The following is a 22,185-nucleotide window of genomic DNA, read 5'->3' on the forward strand; positions in this document are numbered from 1 at the left end:
CCTTTTATGATCAGGGAGCCACGGTGGCTCAGTGAATAAGAAGTTAGCTCGTTAACCTGGAGGTCCTGTGTTCAATCCCTGTGTTGACTGAGAGTTTTCTGGCATGTTCCCCCTTGTCATTGATATGAGTAGGCTGTAGTGCTGTTGTCAGGGAAAATTTCCCTCATAGCACACTGTATGGCGTATGCCCGTCTTCATTAGTACAGTCAGTGCAGAACATTAGGATGTTGAACCCCATTTAATTTCACTTATGATTACCCTCTCTGCATTACCCAAGAACATTTCTTTTATGATCAGTAACCCTTCTTGAGCTCGGTGTTGTTTTACTAATGTTCTTGGTAAAAGTTCTGTGTCATGGTCCCATTTATACATAAACTATTTTGACTCTTAAGTTTTATTTATTTTATTTTTTGCCTTTCAATAGCATACAGTCAATAGCAAGATAATTGGAAAATAAATCTTTCACTGCAAATAGAAAACATAAGACTGGGGCTTGTCAGGTCCCCTTATATCCATCAGCAGCAAATCATCAGTGCTACCTCTAAAATCATTGTTAAAAAATTTCACAAGATAAGTTTTAAAACAATTAAAATGTGAATGAAAAGATAACTATAGTAAAATAAAACCTGATAGATTTCTTTTGTTTAATCTCACCAAGTTTTAAAAAAGTCTATCTAGAACTCTGACTTGTATCATAATCATATAATTTCATTACTTTGAATATAAACAGATGTATAACTTTGTAATTAGCAATTCAAATTTTTTAAATTTCAATAATGTCCAAATGAAGAATCTCATAACATTCTAATTTTTTTTTACTTAGAACTTTCTTCTGTATTTTTTTAATTGTGTTCACAAACTTTAAAAGTCAAAACATGACTGGGGTAACAATGAAAATGTGTTTGAAATTTAATAGGGTTCTTCCTTATACTCTAATGTACAATCCCAGGGCGTTTACATAATATCTGTAAAGAACTCCGACCTGAACACACTGGTGACAACAATATAGTGGTATGTGCCCCCACATTATATGTGGGCATATAAAAATATAGAAAATTATAAACAATATATATCCTGATGTTATTGAAATTTTAAAGCAAATAAATTTAAAAACAAATAATTAAAAAAAGAAAATATATTACTATTTAAACACACATGGTAGATAACACATTTATAATATAATATTATAAAATCAAAGTTATCTATATACATATATATTACAATTCCATAATTAAAAAATATACTCTGTCAAATCTTATGAACATCTGAACCAGCGGTTGCCAGGCAAAATACACCCACATTTTGCAAGAGATGGATAGAGAACAATCTAAAAACAAAAGCAGTTTTTCGAAAAATCTGGGGCCATAATCCAGAAAGTTCTGGTCTGAAGTGCGTAAAACGAGGGGTCATATTGTCGAGCAGTTTCGTTTTGATTTTCCCGAAATTCAAATTCAACCTTTATTATGGTGGAATGGTGATATATTTAAACGTTTTTTAAAATCGGATACAAAATTAAGATCTCGATTTTTCGTACAATCAGGGGCCACTGATCTGATATGCACAAATAGCAAAAGGAACTGAGATCTTTGGGACATAAACATATTATATTTTAAGTTTCATCAAAATCTGATAACAATTGTGACTTCTAGAGGTCCACAATCTAGGTATGACTATTTGCGTACAAGGTGTCGCCATTTTGTCAGGCAGTTTTGGTCTTGTTTTCAAAAAATTGGAACTCAACTGTCATTTGGGTGTAACGGTGATAAATTTAAATGTTTTATTAAAATTGGATCAAAATTGTGACTTCTGAAGTGTCCACGAGCTAAAAACGTGATTTTTCATACAAACAGGGGCCATAATCCAGGAAGTTACAATCTGATATGTGCAAATATCACAAAAAAACCAAGATCTTTGGGTTATAAACCTGCATTTCGAGTTCCATCAAAATCAGATGAAAATTGTTACCTCTACAGTGTCCACAAGCTAAAAATGTGATTTTTCGTACAATCAGGGGCCATAATCCATTAAGTTATGGTCTGATACATGCTAATATCGAAAGGAACCAAGCTCTTTTAGAGATAAACAGCTATTTGAAGTTTCGTGAAAATCGGATAAGAATTGTGACCTGTAGAGTGTCCACAAACAGATTGTGGACATATAAAATGTGGGTGAATAAAAACAAGCTAACAGCTTATATAAATTTGCTTTATACATGGCTGTCACTTACTTGTGATATTTCAAGAATAAGCCATGTGTTTCATGATGACGAAAGTTCAATTAATAATGTAAATAGTAATATATTAGGATTTTAAACTGACCGATAATATTATACCAATCTGATTAAAACACAGATCCTTTGGGAGATAGACCTAAATTTCAAGTTTCGCCAAAATCGGATAAAAATTGTTACCTGTAGAGTGTCCACAAACAAATGTGAACGGACACACGGACCAGACAGGGTGATGACAAAAAAGTCAACATGAAAATGTGGGTGTATAAAAATGATGGGAAATAATTTTTCTGATTTTATACATTGATGTACTAAAATACTGCATAATAATGTGATTTACTTCACTTTGAATACATCAAATATTTCCAGTAAGTCATTGTGTGAATTGTAAAAGCCAACAGCCAGAATGCCATTCACCACTTACACAGTGACTGGTTGTTGTCCAGTCAAAAGCAGTGACAATTTGAGATGAAATGATCGCAACTATGTAGTTAAATCATATATCAGCCTGGAAACACTGCATAATAATTAAGATGATCTACTATAAAAGCACTAAAAGATTACAAAAAAAAACCATTTAAATTAACCAAAAATTTAATCAGCTGCACTATAAAACAATTAAAATATATATTTACTTTTCATGTAACATTATAAGACTATTAAACAAAAAACAATTCAAACTTAACAATAGTAGGAATACTTATCTGTTTAAACCTCATTATTAATATCAATTTCACTTATATATTTACACATTGCTAATCTATATTTACAGTCTTATACTGAGATAAAAAGCACCATTTATAAAAGCATTAAAATCATACATAATATTAATAAAAGCTTATGTATGTCATTATAGTTTTCTTCAGAACATTCAGTTCAAATTTTGGCGTATTTTGTTTATTTCAGATTAGGAAGATCTTTTTCCAAAGAATATCACCATTTATTAGCATTTCACATTAAAAGATAGGTTGCCAGGCAATGAAACATACACCCACAGCAGCTAAATCGTCCGGGCAGCCAACAAGAGTTGTCGCATATTTTTTACTTTTGTCGGTAATGAAACATTTATAAAATCTGATTAAGAGTAACAACTCATTAATAGTCATTAGAATTTATTTGCCCCATGCTAACGTTTAGTAGACAAAACATTAATATCATTGAAAATCAATATACTTGTTCGTCTCAATACCTTAAACTCTGTGTATTAATCTAAAGTCAATCGAAACGATTATATATAGGCGTAAACATAGTGTATAATTATAAAATCATGACCCGATGACCTTAAACACTGTGTATAAATTTAAAGTAAGTCGGATATAAACTTTTGTCTCTAGAGCATCCACAAGATTTTTCAAAGTGATCAAGAGCCACAACTCTGACAATAATAATCAGAAATTGTTGAAAATCATTAGGCTTCTTTATCTCATGACCTCAAACACTGTGTATAAATTTAAAGTCAATCGGATATTAACTTTAGCCTCTATAGCGTCCACAAGATTTTCCAAAGTGATCAAGGGCCAAGGGCAGTAATTATCGGAAATTGTTGAAAATCAATAGGCGTCTTCGTCTCATGACCTTAAACACAGTGTATAAATTTAAAGTCAATCGGATATTAACTTTCGCCTCTAGAGCGTCCACAAGCAATTGTGGACAGCGAACCGACAGATGGACGGGGGCAACAACAATATACGACCACGATCAATTTGGGTGTATAAAAAACATATATATAATTGTAATTATTGTATTGTAAGATTAAATTCTTAGAAATTGTAATTTTATGACATGTAAAATGACTGACAGGTAAGTTCTCCAGACAGTCAATTTCATTGGCAGTCAGTAAAGACTGGCAAATATGCCCCTGAAAGAAGATTCAAGATTTCATTAATTTATCACTGAATCGCTGCAGGTTCATATATTTCCGATAGTGTTCATCATTGTGTATAGACAGTTCACAAGAAAACTTGGTCAGACCGATTGTGGGTGGGTGTATTAAAAGTACACAGTGAGTCACCTAGCACATATTAATAATTTTTGCTATAGTTATTTATTACCAAATTGAAACTGAAATGAAATGAAATGGGGTTTAATGTCCTACTGTTTTGCTCTGAACTGGGCAAATGAAGACGGGCATATGCCATATACGGTATGCTATGAGGGAAATTTTGCCCTGACAGCGGCACTACGGCTACTCTTAAAGCGGATTCCAACTGTCAACGGATCTTTTACGTGCACGCCAATTTACACAGGCCCTCAGTTTTTCGTGTCATCTGAATGACTAGATAGTTGTCCTCAGGCCCTCCATCCTGCATCCCTGACAAGGGGGAACCATGCCGGAAAATCTGGGTGAACTTTCTTCGCCAATGCAGGGATCGAACCCCCAACCTCCAGGCTAGCGAGCCAGCATCTTACCCACGTAGCCACTGTGACCCCCCCAAATTGAAACCATTTAACTTAACATGTATATTGTATTTTAAATTTATGAACATATTTCTACATAAAATCTGTGATGAAATTTTGTACAGTGACAACTAAATACATCAATATAGCGCTCATTACTGCAATACATGCATTCAATGGCACTTTACAATTAAAATAAATACATTACAGTTAATTTTGTTACAAGTCATTAATTTTGGTTAAGAACCAAACTTCCAATATAACCTTAATCATGAAATACAGTATGACACCATTTTTGAAAAGGTTATCTTCTTGTGTTTTCAATAATTTAGCCTTTTCTGGTTGTTACTAATGCCTGTTAAATGTGAATATTTGTAATAAATAAAGATTAAGAGAGTATATTTGGTATCAGAATAGAGCCACTAGTCAGTAGTAGAATCAAGGAGAAAGTATGTCCGGGGTGGTTCTGGAATATCATCATGATACTGATAACATTGTGGAATGCTTACAAGAGTTTTTATAATTATGATTGATGGAATATTTGTATAGTCTGGCAAAGCATCTGCTACCATTGCATATGGCGATTTTAATTCTTCTGAGGTTTTCGATTGTGGTTTCACTTCCTCATAAACCTGAGCCATTTGACATAGTTCTGTTGTAACTATAGAGAAATCTGGACGATTATTGGCATTAATATCCCAACACTTTAACATTAACTCGTACCTGTAATAAAACAAGCCAACAATGAGACTGATGTCCCCCCGCTGAAATCCCAAAATAAATAGATGACACATATTAATTAATCGCACATTTATTTTTTTCAAAGTATCAAGCAAGCAAACTGATTATCAACTATACACTAAGTTTCATCACTCTCTATCAGATAGAATCAAAGTTATCTTGACCCAAAGCATCGACCAATGAAATTGCTTAGCTCAGCTTAGCTTTAGCTCAAAATGTTAATCATTGAACTCAGTCAAGACATTCACCTAATGAACATCTACATCAAGTTTAAACATTTTACCTCAATTAAAAGCAGACTTGTTACGTTCCAAAGTCTTGACCAATCAAATTGCTTATCGCTACTTAGCCTAAGCAGAAAATTCTCATCATCTAACTTAGTCAAGGTAATGATATAATGAATCTATACTCAGAGTTTCATCAATCTCACTCGTGCCCCAAACCATCAACCAATCAGATTGCTTAGCTCTGCTTACCCTAAGCAGAAAATGCTCATCTTTGAACTCCATCAAGACATTGACCTAATAAACACCTACACCAGGTTTGAATATCAGCTCTACCTAAATGAGACATGCTGCAGGCACTTTATTTCAGATTTATTTTACTAATTTGGAGTTTTCAATTATTTGTATTCAAAGATATGTTTATATCTATTCCCAGAATCTTCAAAAGTGAATAAAGACAGAGAAATGCACAAAATATAATGTTCTGGCTTGCTATGTTGTCTTTCTTCCTTTCTTTTAGTAATTATTAATTGGTCTGATTTTTTTTTTTATTAATGTTACGGTGTATATATCTTTAAAGATAAATATCTCAGCTATATTTCTAAAGATAAATACAAAATAAATGTCTTTGAAAACAGAATGTAAATTTACACATAGATGAGTTTTAACTTACATATCATCCGGACAAAACCAGGGTTTGGGCAATCGTCTTCCAGCTCTAATATATCTGCTTAGATCCCATCCTTCTACACCAGGATAAGGTGTAACACCTCTTGTAAATAACTCCCATATAACAACACCTAGTGACCACTGAAACATTACAGATTGTCATTAATTTCTCGCGAATGGTTAGCACGTGCGGCGCTGTATCATAAGGTCTGTCATTGAGTCAACTGGCGTGCTTCGAATCTCCGGTTGCAGGGCTAGAAATTCGTCATTTTTTGTGAGAATCTAAGAGGATTCTCATATATGCAATCTGCGCAAATCTTTCGAATCTTAATAATACTGACTAAAAAAACAAAATTGTGTTTATTGCCAGTATCAGAAAATGCCATTGCCAAAATAAGCGGATACGACGCCGTGGTATTTCTTCATAGCACAATTTGTAGTCCTTTGTCCATCACATAACAGTCACGTAACTTGCAAAAGTTTTTATTCATTCGTCGATGATAGACAAACAGCACAATGATCACATGACACTAAAATTGCTATAAAATAAAATTCTGTACGACTATGATATAGCCTTCAATAATATTTTTGAAATTAAGCCTCTGTCAGTAGTGCATAAAATAAACACTATTATTTAGAACTGGTTTATTGACATAATTCCAACCGATATGTCAAGTGTCATTGGAATTCAGGTCTGTAGATTGGGTTGGGAAAATATCCACTGTTTCTCTCTCCGTGAATCCATCAATGCATTATCCAGTTATTATTTTATTATCTACCGGTACCTGGAATTCACACGGACGGAGCGTGGAAGCCGTGCAATTTGGAAACCATGCCGAGACCGACTTCAATGGCCACGTGGCTTATTTTACTGAACTTATTATAGAATAATCAGCAAGCTTGTTTTGTTTATTTTACTGGATTATCAAAATCACCGTAAAATGTGCTAATTACTCAGATTATGAACCACATATAGCCGATTCTCACTAAGGTATGACTGTTGTTGTAGCCGACAAGCAAGTTGATTGTCTTCTTACTTAACAAGTAATAATCAACCCTTTGTAATTTAGCCAAAAGTAGATTGATTATTTATGATACCATAGTGGCCGATTCATTGTTTTACCAATCGGCTTGAATAAACATCAATCAGCTAAAGCCGACAAAATACAGCCCCATCATGAATACTGACCCTGACTGTCATTCAATTTGGACTCGACAATTCTCCAAGATTTTTTTGGGTTTTGTTTTTGAAAATTTTTACGCGAATCCTTGCGAGAATCCTTGCGCGAATTAGATTCAGAGATTTGCGTGAATTTCTTGCCTTGGGTTGTACGTGACAAGGAGTATGGTCGCCTGTCCAACCTCGCGGGATTTCCCCCGGATCCTCTGGTTTCCTCCCACGTAGCACATGTACATAAACAGTAGCATATATAAACAGTACACATTTATAAACCAAGGATTCGAAAATTTCCATTCATCCCTAGGAGATCTACCTTTTACACAGATGGTAGCACATGTACACAAACAGTAGCCATAGGCGTACGGGGAAATCTTTGACTGGTTGGTGCCCAAAAAATGTAGTTAGGTTCTTAGTATGTTACATAATAATAATAAATTCGCTGTTAAATTGGACACATTCAAGAACGCAATATTATTTTATACAACTTTTACAAAGTACAATTGTGTGCCCAAATTTTCCCAGCATTTGGTGCCCAAAATGGGGGGGGCGGCTAGCCCCCCCCCCCCCAGCTCGTACGCCTATGACAGTAGCATATATAAACAGTACACATTGTTTATAAATATGTACTATTTTTTTATAAATGTGCAACTGTTTATATATGTGTGCACTGTTTATATATGCTACTGTTTATGTACATGTGCTACCATTTATGTACATGTGCTACCATTTATGTACATGTGCTACTGTTTATAAATATGTACTGTTTATATATGCTACTGTTTATAAATGTGCTTCCAATATTGCATGTTTTATTGTTACAGTAAGATATTGTACTAGACAGGAATATTAGAAATAATGTATCTTACCACATCTGATTTAGTACTATATTTTCCCTTTTCTATACTTTCTAAAGCCATCCATCTGATGGGTAGTTTAGTTTTTTTATTATCACTATGATAATATCCCTTCTCATATACATCTCTTGTTAGTCCAAAATCTGCAACTTTTACGCGCATGTTTGTATCAAGCCTGAAAGATAAAACACATTTTGTTGGGCTGTCACTATGGTAATATATTGGAACGATTTTTAAAATCAGATAAAAATTGTGACTTCTGAAGTGACCACAAGCTAAAAACATGATTGTTCATACAATCAGGGGCCATAATCCATGAAGTTACATGCCATCGCAAGGAACTAAGATCTTTGGGATATAAACCTATATTTCAACTTTCGTCAAAATAGGATAAAAATTGTGACCTGTAGATTATCCACAACCACCAGTGGTTGCCAGTCAAGATACGGCCACATTTTGCAACAGATGAATAGAGAACAAGCCACAATCCAGGAAGTTATGGTCTGAAATGCGCTATTATCGAAAGGGACTGAGATATTTGGGATATAAAGATATATTTTAAGTTTCATCAAAATCGGATAAAAATTGTGACTTCTAGAGGGTCCACAACCTTGGTATTACAAACTTTTGCACTATTTGCGCACAATAAGCAGCCATTTTGTCAGGCAGTTTCGGTCAGATTTTTATGAAATTTGAACTCAACCATCATTGATGTTTAACGGTGATATACTTAAACGTTTTTTAAAATTCTAATTTTAAAAAACGTTTAAGTAGAAGTCACAATTTGTATTTAAAAATACAAATTGTGACTTCTAGCCGGTCCATAAGTTAAAAATGCGATTTTTTTCACAATCAGGGGCTATAATCCATGAAGTTACATGCCAATATCGCAAGGAACCGAGATAAAAATTGTGACCTCTGGAGTGTCCACAAGCTAGAAATGTGATTTTTTGTACAGGGACCATAATCCATGAAGTTACGGTCCAATGCATGCCAATATTGAAAGGAATCGAGATCTTTGGGATATAAACCTATATTTCGTCAAAATTGGATAAAAATTGTGACCTGTGTAGTGTCCACAAACAAATTGTGGACAAATGGACAGGAACAACGACAATATACGTCCACATGAAAATGTGGTCGAACAGACAGGGGCGACAACAATATACGTCCACATGAAAATGTGGGCGTATAAAAACTGATGAAATGTCCAAAATTGTTGTCAAATATTATTTTGATATCTAATCAGCTATCTATACAATAAAAGCTAAATAACCTGCACTTTCTTCTTCTGCGACTAGAAGATATGATCACTTTGTTTGTCTTTAATAACATACGCAATGTATGACAAATGGGCTTTGGGCTTTGATCGCATTTGATAGTACTATATTTTTGTCGGCATCTGTCGCTATGGTAAATTGCATATCTCCCATAATTACTCAGATTTTACAGTGTACAGCTGCTAACAAAATATTCAGGAAAATATAAATATGGGCTTAATAATAAGGAATCAGATTTGTTTTAGTTGAAAGACATTTGTATGTGAGATGTGTAAATTGTTATCTGATATTACACTTTCTTTTAAATTCAGCATCATAATCACAAGGTCTATGTTAGATTTATAAACATTCTCCATACTTACATACAGTTTCTAGCAGCTAAATCTCTGTGTACAATCTTTAATCCAGATAAATATTCCATACCTCGAGTTATATCTAGAGCAAAACTTATTATCTCATCAACACTAATTTCCTATAAAACAATAATTTTAAAAATGTTGACATTCCTGCTGGCTAGTTTTTTTTGATATGTGCTTTTTTGATAAAATAAAAATAATTCATGGATTTTCTTCACAAAAAAGGATAAATAATTATCGAATACATAACAAAGGTAGGCAGTATAAAATGACACGTTTACAGAATTTATATCCAAGATTTGAGTCAAAGAATTATTGTTTCAATAGCCGGTTTCAGCGACCGACAAATTTATCAATTAAATCTTATTAAGAGATCACTCCTGTTAAGCAGTCAGTCATGAAAATTCCCTTGAGTGGCTGCTGAATACAGATTCAACTGTATTTTACTTTAATTTTCTATAATCAACAAGGGCTACAAATTTACACAGGCACCTGTACAACCTCCATTATTTTGAAAAGAAAAATCTTTACCTTCTCTTCATTGGCAACAAATGAAAGCAGATCCCCATTACCCATATAAGGTAGAACAACCAATGGAGAACTATCTTTATTTAAACTAATTCCCAATAGTTGCAAAACATGTGGGTGATCAAAATCTTTCATCCTCAAAGCTTCTTCTACAAAATCTTTCAAACTAAATTCCCCAAAATCTTTTTCTATGTAAAAAAAAGAAAAAAAAGGTGAGGATTTCTTTATAAATTTACAAATTCACAATAATATTTCTATTATGATTACTAGATTTATATGAGAAATAATAAAGTAAAACATGAGAGGATGAAAGTTAGATTTGATATTCTAAAAAAGATATTCCATGACTAATTTGAATCAAACCTTGGAGTGTCTTTATGGCAACTTTTGTTGGCTCTTCTCCTTCTTCATTTAAATATCCCTCAAATACACATCCAAAATTACCTACAAGAGAAATAAATTGGTATTTTTGCGCTAGTTATCTGATCATTTTACATGATATAATATCCGTCCAATCAAATTATCACCAAATGCTGCTGCTCTTTATTTTACATAATTAAACCTGGACAAATTTAAGTACAGCTGAAAAATATTTCCAATCTTTTGCTTTTTTGTGACATTTCATATCTGAGACGGCTTTGATCTTTCTTCCATCAGGTTCTACTTTTTTAAGCATATACATTGTAGTTGTCACGATTTTACCCCTTACATAGAAATGGTAAAACTTGGATTGGTAGAAAGAATGTGTTAAGTGGGCAAATTGTGGAGACAATTGTGTTTTAGTATATTGTCTTCTGGTTTTTCTTTTGATCTAATGATATCTGGTTATAAAGATAGGTTGCCAGGCAACGAAACAAACGCCCACTGCAGCTAAATCGTCTGCGCAGTCAAGAAGAGTTGTTGCAAATTTTTACCTTTGTCGGTAATGAAACATTTATAATACTCTATAAAATCTAATTAAGAGTAACAACTCATTAAGTAATTATCATAAAATCATTGAAAATCAATATACTTGTTCGTCTCAAGAGCTTGAACTCTGTGTGTCAATCTAAAGTCAATCGAAACGATTATATATAGGCGTAACCACGGTGTATAAATATAAAATCAATCCAGATGATATCTATGGTCTTTAAAGCATCCACAAGATTTTTCAAAGTGGTTAAGGGCCATAACTCATCTCATGACCTTAAACACTGTGTATAATTTCAAAGTCAATTTGATATTAACTTTAGCCTTTAGAGCTTCCACAACCAATTGTGTATGCCGGACGGACAGGGGCGACGACAATATACAATCACATTTCAATGTGGGCGTATAAAAAGTAAGTAATTTACCTGTTCCAATGACCTCACCAATAATCAATGTATCTTTATTGATAAGTAACTGAGATTCATCAATAGCTATCAATGTTTTAGCATTCATTCCTCGTTTTACCAACTGGACCCCACTTATAGTAGTAACATACTGGCTGTCTCCGACACCTATAAAATATTTCAACACCTCTAGTAACATACATTCAACATAAACTATGCGCTTCTGATGTAAGAGCTGGGTGGCCAACAGAATAATGTGTCACAAGGAGTAAGGTCGTCCACTTAATTTTGTGGGTTTTCTCATGTTTTCTCCCACTGCTAAAGACCCCTGTGTGACTTTTTGAAATAGATTAACTCATCACTATAGACATTCACTGTATAGAACAAGCCAACAGTGAGGCTGATGTCCCCCGCCGAAATCCAAAAATAAATAGATGACACATATTTATTAATCGCACATTTATTTTTTTCAAAAGTATCGAGCAATCAAACTATACACTAAGTTTCAGCACTCTCCATCAGATAGAATCAAAGTTATCTTGTCCCAAAGCATCGACTAATGTAAATCATTGAACTCAGCCATGACATGACAGCAGAGAATATTCATTATAGAACTAAGTCAAGGTATTGATGTAATAAAGCTATACACCAAGTGTCCTCACTCTCACTTAATTCGAACTAAAGTTATCGTGTCCCAAAGCATCAACCAATCAAATTGCTTATCCCTGCTTACCCTAAGCAGAAAATTCTCATCTTCAATCTCCATCAAGGCATTCACCTATCAGACACCTACGCCAAGTGTGAACATTCTAACTCAACTAGAATGAGAGTTATTGTGTTCCAAAATCTTGACCAATCAAATTGCATATCTCTGCTTAACCTAAGCACAAAATGCTCATGTTCGAACTCCATCAAGACATTGACCTAATTAACACCTACACCAAGTTTGAACATTCTACCTCAATTAGAAGGGGAGTTATTGTGTTCCAAAGTCTCGGCCAATCAAATTGCTTATCGCTCTGCTTACCCTAAGCAGAAAATGCTCATTATCGAACTTAGTCAAGGTATTGATGTAATGAAGCTATACACCAAGTTTCATCACTCTCACTTAATTAGAACTAAAGTTATCGTGTCCCAAAGCATCAACCAATCAAATTGCTTATCTCTGCTTACACTAAGCAGAAAATGCTCATCTTTGAACTCCATCAAGGCATTGACCTAATAAACACCTACACCAAGTTTGAACATTCTGGCTCAGTTAGAGAGAGTTATTGTGTCCCAAAAAGTGTGACGGACGGACAGACACACCGATTTTAATAGTCCCCTGCTTTCTTCGAAAGGCGGGGGACAAAAATACAAATATTATATAATAAAGAAGTTAAATAACATTTGCAGGAAAACGGAATATGAAAATCGATTCCCTCCTTCCACTACTTATTTATGAGGGCTATCCAGTTATATATCAGCTAAATTGCGATAAAATAATATTTTATATCAATAATTATTATAGCTTGTGCCATCGTGTATTCTATGCCGTTGATTGTGTGTCAACCGAATAATTATTATCTAGTTTATATGCTAAAAACTGTATCACCAAAGGGGGATAATTTAGATAACAAGGTATTACTGTAATGAAACTATACACCAAGTTTCATCAATCTCACTTAATTAGAACTAAAGTTATCGTGTCCCAAAGCATCAACCAATCAAATTGCTTATCTCTGCTTACCCTAAGCGGAAAATGCTCATCTTCGAACTCCATCAAGGCATTGACCTAATCAACACATACACCAAGTTTGAACATTCTAGCTCAATTAGGAAGAGAGTTATCGTGCCCCAAAGTATCAACCAATCAAATTGCTTATCTCTGCTTACCCTAAGCGGAAAATGCTCATCTTCGAACTCCATCAAGGCATTGACCTAATAAACACATACACCAAGTTTGAACATTCTAGCTCAATTAAAAGTTATCGTGTCCCAAAGCATCAACCAATCAAATTGCTTATCTCTGCTTACCCTAAGCGGAAAATGCTCATCTTCGAACTCCATCAAGGCATTGACCTAATCAACACATACACCAGGTTTGAACATTCTAGCCCAATTAGGAAGAGAGTTATCGTGTCCCAAAGCATCAACCAATCAAATTGCTTATCTCTGCTTACCCTAAGCGGAAAATGCTCATCTTCGAACTCCATCAAGGCATTGACCTAATAAACACATACACCAAGTTTGAACATTCTAGCTCAATTAGGAAGAGAGTTATTGTGTCCCAAAAAGTGTGACGGACAGACAGACGGACAGACGGACAGACAGACGGACGAACCCATTTTAATAGTCCCCTGCTTTCTTCGAAAGGCGGGGGACAATAACCTGTTTAGTAGTACTATTATCAATGTCTTAACAACCTATAGAATGACCCAACCTGTACAGTACTATTATTGATATCTTACCACCTACAGAATAAATATCTTTACCAATTTGTCTTTAATATACACATCACATAATATAATTCATTATATCTGATCAATATACTATATAAAGGTACAAGGCTAGTTGAAAGGGGCAGATAATCTTGGAAGAGGCAGTCGATAGTGTCGTTATGGTCCTAACATGTCACTGCATTTCAATTTACATTTATTTTGAAAGAAAATGTTTAGTGTGTCTTTTAAGGTGAATTTTCGTTACGATAAAAAGCATTTAGAACATTCACCTAATTGTTTTAATTGTTATTTTGCCAGCTAAAGGCGGGGGTCACAGTCAGGTCCGTCTCCCTCTACATCAACCAATGGATATGAAATATATACAATATTAAAGTACTTTAAGCCCACTTACTTTCAGACATTTCATGGAAGCCATTTCTATCGTTATCTCGACTAGATTTGTTATAACGTACAGCACAATACACTCTCAGTCCTATTACTGTAATAAGAATTACAGATATACAACCAATAATTATCCATAAATAATTACGAAAATTTTCATTCTCTTTGGTTTTTTCTACTTGAATCGTACCAATGGTAACTTGAAGATTGCCAACTTTAACCTATATATATAAAAATATATTTATTAGTATCTTTTTATTCACAATTGTAGATAACTATTAATCAATTGATTGAATTGGTGCTTCTGAACAGTGAAATATTCAGTATTTAGCACATGCTTACTACCACACACGAAATAAGCAAAATCTGTTACTTGTTAAAGAATAATAAAGCACTGGATATTGACGGAATTACATAAGAACATTCAAAATATGGTGGCCACACACTTTACCACCAATTAGCGAATCTCTTTAATGCTGTTTTGAAAGTCAGAATAGTTCCTGCATCCTTTAAGTTTCATCATTCCAATTTTTAAAGTTGGTAACAAGGGCCGAGGTATTTCGATCATACCATTTATAGATAAAGTATACCCAATCCTTTCTCTCAGAGTTCTTAACTCATTTTGAACATTTTAAAACGAACTGGCCGGAATTGGGTCAAATGAGGTCCCGGTTGGAAATGGGTCAATTATAAACTTCCATTCCCTTTAATATAATTCTTGGTAATTTGTTATGGAGAATGTCGTATTCTAATTTATGGGATTACAACAAAAATAATGACAAATAGGTAGGCCTACACCTTTTGAAAATGGTAAACTGGTTTATCGACCTAATTCCAACTGATATGTCACATGTCAATAAAGATTTTCTCGGGAAAATATATTTTTATTATGACTATTTCTCGGTGTATTCGGTATTCTATCTTGGGATTATATTCAATGAAGATTTAAATTTACCTAACAACTGGTCAGTAAATCCATTAATGTATGAACTAGTTATTATTTTAACATGTACCGTTAGATGGAATTCATACGGAGAGTGGAAGACACTCGATTGGAAAACCATGCCGAGATTGTCTTTTTTGCCACATGGATTATTAGCTTACTAACCCTGTTATGAATAATCAGCAAGCTTGTTTGTTTTTTTTTTACCAGATTAACAAAATTACCGTGTTAATAACTAGGAAAGTAGGATTATGAACCACATGGTTGATTCTTACTAGGGTATGACTGTTGTTGTAGCCGACTAGCAAGTTGATTGACTTCTTAATTAACAAGTAATAATTAACACATTGTAATTTGGCCAAAAGTAGATTGATCATAGTGGCCGGTTCATTGTTTTACCAATCCGCTAGAAAAAACATCAATCAGCTAAAGCCAACAAAAAACAGTCATTTAAGAACAGTGTTCCTCTGCATGTTGCCTATTGAAAAGGTTTGTCGTCAAACTGTCAATTATTTCCACGAACATTCAACTGATATCCTTGTGGCATTTTTGGATTGTACTAAAGCTTTTGATTCTGTGTGGTATGACAGCCTGCTTTTTAAACTTTACAACACAAAAACTCCCTCCTCTCTTTGGAATCTATGTACAAGAGTATGATTAGTAGTGTCAGATCCAGACAAGCTTACTCCCGTAAGTGTGTCTTACGTGGAACACGACAGGGCAGTGTGTTATCAGCAAAGTTTTACCTCCTTTATGTTAACCAGCTGCTTGATGATCTATCTAGTTCTTCGAAAGGATCATTTGTACTAGAGCATTTGTAGCTGTCCAACACAAGCTTATGATATCGCCATAGTTAGTCCTAGTGAAAAGGGCTTACAGGGCCTACTGAATAAGTGGCAGATTTATAGTTCAAAATGGCGTTTCAGCTTTTCAACCAGTAAAGTGTTCTCTTTAAGGCGCAGAGCAAGTATAGCAGAGGTGTTTCACCTCTTCTCCAGCGTCTTGTGAAACAGGTGCCATACAATAAGTGACTCAAATCCACGTGCAATCTCCAGTAACTAGACCAGATTCTATTGTTTACAGTTATAATAATTACCGATATTTAGCCGTATCAAGCTCTCTCTCTATATATATATTTCTTTATGAAATAAAAAGCTCTGTATACATTTTTTTCAATTGCATCAGGCTTTATATTAATTATAACTTTCAATTGTATTATTGCATAACTTTAAATGGTAATTCTGGCACTCCTATGGTAGTCAAATTGTCGGTAAAGTTCCACCCACAACAAACATGGCCGTCTATTACATCCTGATAAATTCATTAGCAATTGGCTGTGATAAATGAATAGGTATTGATGATAAACAAATGAAATAATAACTGTAGAAACATGATCAGCTACCGGTAAAAGAGAAACAACAATTCTAGTTTACTTCACCGTATCCAAACAACTGCCAATCAAAAGATAGTGTTCATGTACCCACCCACTACGAGCGTCATGACAATACCTGGATTGTAGCCATTTAGATCTATCAGTAACATAATACAATAGCATTTTTAATACCAATCAAAGAAACAATGATTGTGTTAACTACAAACTAACAACTGGTAGATAATTAACTATACCGGTAAATTATAACAATGGATCAATTACTGAATCCATATTGTATGGAAACTTTAGTTAACTTAAAACAGTTTTGCTCAACCAGTGAACATTCCACCATTCTAAAAAAATTATTTATTCAGAATGGCTATGAGACGAACCGCTTATATTGTTACAGAAAAGTTGAGGGTAATTATATACGCTGAATTTGGTTTGGGTGAGTCGAACGTGAGACGTTGGAGGGCTATGAAGGGGAATTAGTGACATGAAATGAAGTAAAGAAGTAATTGAGAAAGAATTGGTTGAATATGTTAATGACAGACGTTTAACTGTAATCCTGCCCCTTAACTCTGTCACTGTAAAAGACAATACCAATGGCCTACAATATACTGAGGGTGTGCTCAATTGACATTATCTTTATAAAACCAATGAATATGCTTGTCGTAAGCCCTGCCTTTCGTCAACTTCACTGACAACACCATGTGTTAAGTTGGATTGCCTATAATGGCTAACAGTACCCGTACACGATATACGGAATAGCAGAAATATATGTCATCAATTACGTTGTAATAACAGAAATATTAACGATAATTTTGCAGATATTTTAAACACCGTTAACGCTGAACTGCTATCAGCCCATGGTGTTAGCATGGTCATTTATGACTAATGGTATACGGAATAGCGGTAGCGGAAATGACCGCGATATTTATTGGACGGAAAATGTCGACATCATCAACTTCAGACATCAATGTTGATAAGGGAAAAGCCTTTGATTTGCTTAACACTATGTATTAGGCACACCCCTTCTATAAATAAAAATATCTGGTAAAAAAAAAAGAACGTCTATTTCTGTGAATTAAACTTATTAATTCTGTGTGGATAGTTCTTCTAAAAAGTTTTTTCTAGACCCAAGCAACTATCTGAGCTCTGTGATATGTTTCAAGGAAATATCAAGGTTCAGTTGTGAAACAGAGTTGGAGACAAGCACTGGTTGGATAAACCAGTCCATAACTCAAATAAATGTCGTATGTCCAACTTTCCACTTGATTTTTCTTTCAAAAAATAGTAGTCCTACCTGTACATGTGCTAGATACTGCATATCTATCTTTCTGTTAGGATGAAGAATAAATTCCCTATGCTAAACAGACATGTAAAAATTGGTGGACACCAACATTGTCCATTAACAGTATTTCTGATCAACAACTAAAAGAGATATTTTTAAAATTCTTTACCTTAATTTTAAAATGAGTCTGATTGACAGCTTCATAGGTGATGTTTGGATGGCAAATAATTTCAGTATCACTTAACCATTTAACGGGACAGTCAAGTTTTCCAATTTGAACTTGAATATCATTGTCCAAGTGTTTCAATCCTGATCCCTTCAAATATAATAAAATAATATAATAATGCAACCAAGCACATTTCCTCATCCAATAAAATTAAATTTAGTAGAAAAGTTGAATGTTTAACCCTACATCATTTCATTAAACGAAATATAGCAGTCTTGATCACTACAGCACAAACTGTCTCAGTTTGAACTGCAGATAATTTTGGTCTGCAAATAATTTGCCCCTTGACAGCAAGCTGCCCGCCTATTAATATATCACATTAGGTTCCATTCACACATTTCTTCAAAGATAGGTTGGCAGGAAACGAAACATACGCCCACAGAAGCTAAATCGTCCAGGCAGCCAACAAGAGTTGTCGCATATTTTTACTTTTGGCGGCAATGAAACATTTATAATACACTAAATTCTGATTCAAAGTAACAACTCATTAAGTAATTATCAGAAAATCATTAGAATTTGTTTGGCTCATGCTAACGTTTAGTATACAAATCATTTAATATCATGGATTTAGCTGTTCAAGTTATTGGGGGGTTGGATAGCGCGTGCGTGTTGTATCATAAGATCTGCCATTGAGTCGACTGGTGTGGTTTTGATTCCCCAGTTGTGTGTGACAAGGAGTAGGGTCGCCTGTCCAACCTCGTGGTTTTTTTCAGGGTCCTCCCACTGCTAAAGACCCCTAAGCGTAAGCGAATTATTGAAATAAAATTGAACCATGTTAGTCCAAAATGACCTGGTTTGTGTCAAGTGGACGTTAAACCCCATTTTCTCTCTCTATCTGTTCATGTTATCAAAAATCAATATAGTTGTTCGTCTCAAGACCTTAAACTCTGTGTATCAATCTAAAGTCAATCGAAACGATTATATAGAGGCATAGACACAGTGTATAAATATAAAATCAATCAGATGATAACTATGGTCTCTAAAACATCCACATTTCAATGTGGGAATATAAAAAACCATTTCAGTTAGTTATATATTTAGACAACTAAAATCCATACATAATCATCAATGGTAAAATATATTTTCAATCAGCTAGAATTTTATTTCAATCAGTCATTTCGGATATATTTTTGATGACAACAAAATATGAACAAAAAAATTAAAAATAATTCCAGCCATTTTCATGTACTAATGCTATGTTCAGTCATGTGACTTCTGTCAATTTGCTCTAAATACGAGCGAGGTTCAAATTTTTAGTGAAATGTGAAGAATAAATTAAATACATATCACAAAACTCAGCATATCTAAATTTGATAAATACCTATAACTTTTATTTTATGTAAAAGCTCTTTCAGTTTTCTACAAAATAGCATGTAATCTTTGATACATAATAGTTTTAAAATATATCATGACGTTATATATATGATGTCATAGTAAAGGAGATACAGTATTCTAACAGCATTTGCAATTTTTTAGTCAAGTACCAAAAGGATTAATAATATAGTTGTATGTAGTAGTTATTAGCACACTTTCCGAGGTGTATCGGTGAATATCAGGACAGTTTTGGTCGAGGGGCCCAGCGATATTATTAAATGTAGTGTAAAGGAAATGCGAAACGTGGGTCATTCCTGGTGAAAGTATGCATCGGCGGATGGTTCTTCCGTTGAAATTTATTTGTAATAAAGTTTATGACTTTCTAGGCGTTTTTTTTTCATCCTGCTTATTTTCAATGCCTGTGAAGTGTCCAGCAAGAGAACTGCGCCTTCTATCATCACAATTAATTAAAATAATTATTCAATATTCTAATTTATATATTTTGCATATATCGAAACCACCAGGAAATATTATCAAAAACCTGAAAAATCCCCCATCAGAATAACCTTGCCCTTTTATGGTAATTTAACATACAGAGTGAGCAACCTACTTAAGAAATCAAACATTGACACCACATTTTCGGTCCCGACCACCCTGAAACAGATATTGAAAGCCAACGGCAAGCTGCAACCAATTCTCCCCACCCAACCCAAAGGAGTCGTCTACCAAGTGGTTTGTTCCTGCAAGGCTTCATATATCGGGGAAACGAAACGACCCATTGACAAAAGGATAACGGAACATAGGTCCAAAGCCGCTACTAATAACTCAGCCATAGCGGAACATCTCCAGAATCACCCACAACACAGAGTTAAATGGAATGAGGTCCAGATACTAACCGCCAACCAACAGATCAAGAAAACCAGGAAGATCCTAGAAGCTATAAATATCAGAAGACATTCACCTGAAGTCAATAGGGACTTAGGGCTCTACATCCCGAGGGCATATGATGATGTTATTAAGATGCACAACATAATTTAACTATTAAGCCATCTTTGGTTGTACTAAAATCCCCGCCCCCTCCCCATCTCATTAATAAATGTTCGATATTATAGATTCTCCCAACCTGTCCCTTATATTATTAGATGATTTTTGTTCTTTTTTTCTTAGTACATATTGTGTATTGTTATAGTTGTACTTATATAATGCATATCTTAATTAACTTCATGGATATGGCCTCACTACCTGTGCTTTATCAACTTCCCACTGTCCATACATGCCACCCTTTGAAGGGCTTCATAACTGTTAATAACCCTCTAATCATGCAGTATCAGTGCTTATTAGTAGCTAATTACCTTGTTATGTTTGTTGTTATTGTTAAATATCCTTTACACCTTGATTATTTCTATTACTGTTAATCTTAATCCATGCAGATGGTTTCTTATTAATTTCATATATATTGTCCACAAGTTTACTAAATTGTCATTTGTGCTTGATAACGATAAGAGGATACTTGTCGAAACGTCGTGCTTTTAGAATAAACCAGTGATTGTATCCTATAAAAACTGTGTTCTGTTAATATATTTTGCATATTAATATAAATCAAACCAAATTATGAAATAGATGCCAATTGGTATGTATAATAATTGATTTTTGTAATATGTTGTTATGTTAATTTAATGTCATTGTATATGTTTTTGAACTGCCATGTAGTTCCCCCCATTTTGTTTTGTTACTATGATTTTGACTAGTTGTTTCATGTAAATTGGTTAGAGCCTCGTTATCAATTGCGATCTGGGTCGGACTAAACGTCTGCTACTTATAAAAGTATCCGTGTATCAGAAATGATCAGTACACTTTCTGTAAATTTCTGATACACGGATACTTTTAAGCATGTATTGCAATTAAACAGGACAGTTTTATCAAACGTTGCCAGTGGCAACGAGTAGAAGTGGGATGTAAGTACTACTTACACTGATTTCAACATCTTTATCTATAGTATTTTGGATTCTTTTACTAAGATACAAATTCAATTCAGGATCTGGACTTATAATGATTCTACTTGAATTTGGATTGTATTTAGAGAAATTATTAAGTTTTTCTACACCATCCATTTGGAAATTGACATGTGCATCAACTTTATCATCAGATATTTCTTCAGTTCTAGGTGTTTTACAAATCAAAGAGGTACCATTAACGCTGTTTGTTTTACATTCCTTTAAAATAAATATATATATATAGTAAATATTTGTTAAGACAATATCAAAATAATGGTAGGTATCTACCATTGTAAATATCATACAATCTGTTTTTATCAACATAATACAAATTCTTTCAATATGTACTGCACAGAAAAAAGTAAGTCCTTGGTTTTATTTTTGTATCTATACTATTCAAAAAAAGTAGGGGATATTTGATTTTTAAGTGTTATTAAAGTAACCTAAT

At 34.0% G+C, this 22,185-nt stretch overlaps 1 protein-coding gene across 2 annotated transcripts in view; it reads right to left on the reverse strand.

Moving 5' to 3' along the window:
- Window positions 1–387: 387 nt before the first annotated feature.
- LOC130013543 (hepatocyte growth factor receptor-like) overlaps window positions 388–22,185 on the reverse strand; it is an 86,619-nt gene continuing 64,821 nt past the window's right edge. The window contains exons 11-20 of one of the 2 annotated variants that reach the window (XM_056102169.1): window positions 21,714–21,956; window positions 18,373–18,519; window positions 14,605–14,815; window positions 11,794–11,940; window positions 10,823–10,903; window positions 10,463–10,647; window positions 9,938–10,047; window positions 8,308–8,470; window positions 6,266–6,402; window positions 388–5,350 (exon numbers count right to left, since the gene is read on the reverse strand). In XM_056102169.1, the coding sequence (XP_055958144.1) occupies window positions 5,050–5,350; window positions 6,266–6,402; window positions 8,308–8,470; window positions 9,938–10,047; window positions 10,463–10,647; window positions 10,823–10,903; window positions 11,794–11,940; window positions 14,605–14,815; window positions 18,373–18,519; window positions 21,714–21,956 (1,725 nt within the window). In that variant the 3' untranslated portion in view covers window positions 388–5,049. Of the gene's footprint in view, window positions 5,351–6,265; window positions 6,403–8,307; window positions 8,471–9,937; window positions 10,048–10,462; window positions 10,648–10,822; window positions 10,904–11,793; window positions 11,941–14,604; window positions 14,816–18,372; window positions 18,520–21,713; window positions 21,957–22,185 lie in introns of those variants that run through there. The other variant, XM_056102170.1, reaches the window with a different exon arrangement.

Source organism: Patella vulgata, chromosome 7 (genome assembly GCF_932274485.2).
Source record: "Patella vulgata chromosome 7, xgPatVulg1.2, whole genome shotgun sequence".
NCBI lineage: Eukaryota > Metazoa > Mollusca > Gastropoda > Patellidae > Patella > Patella vulgata.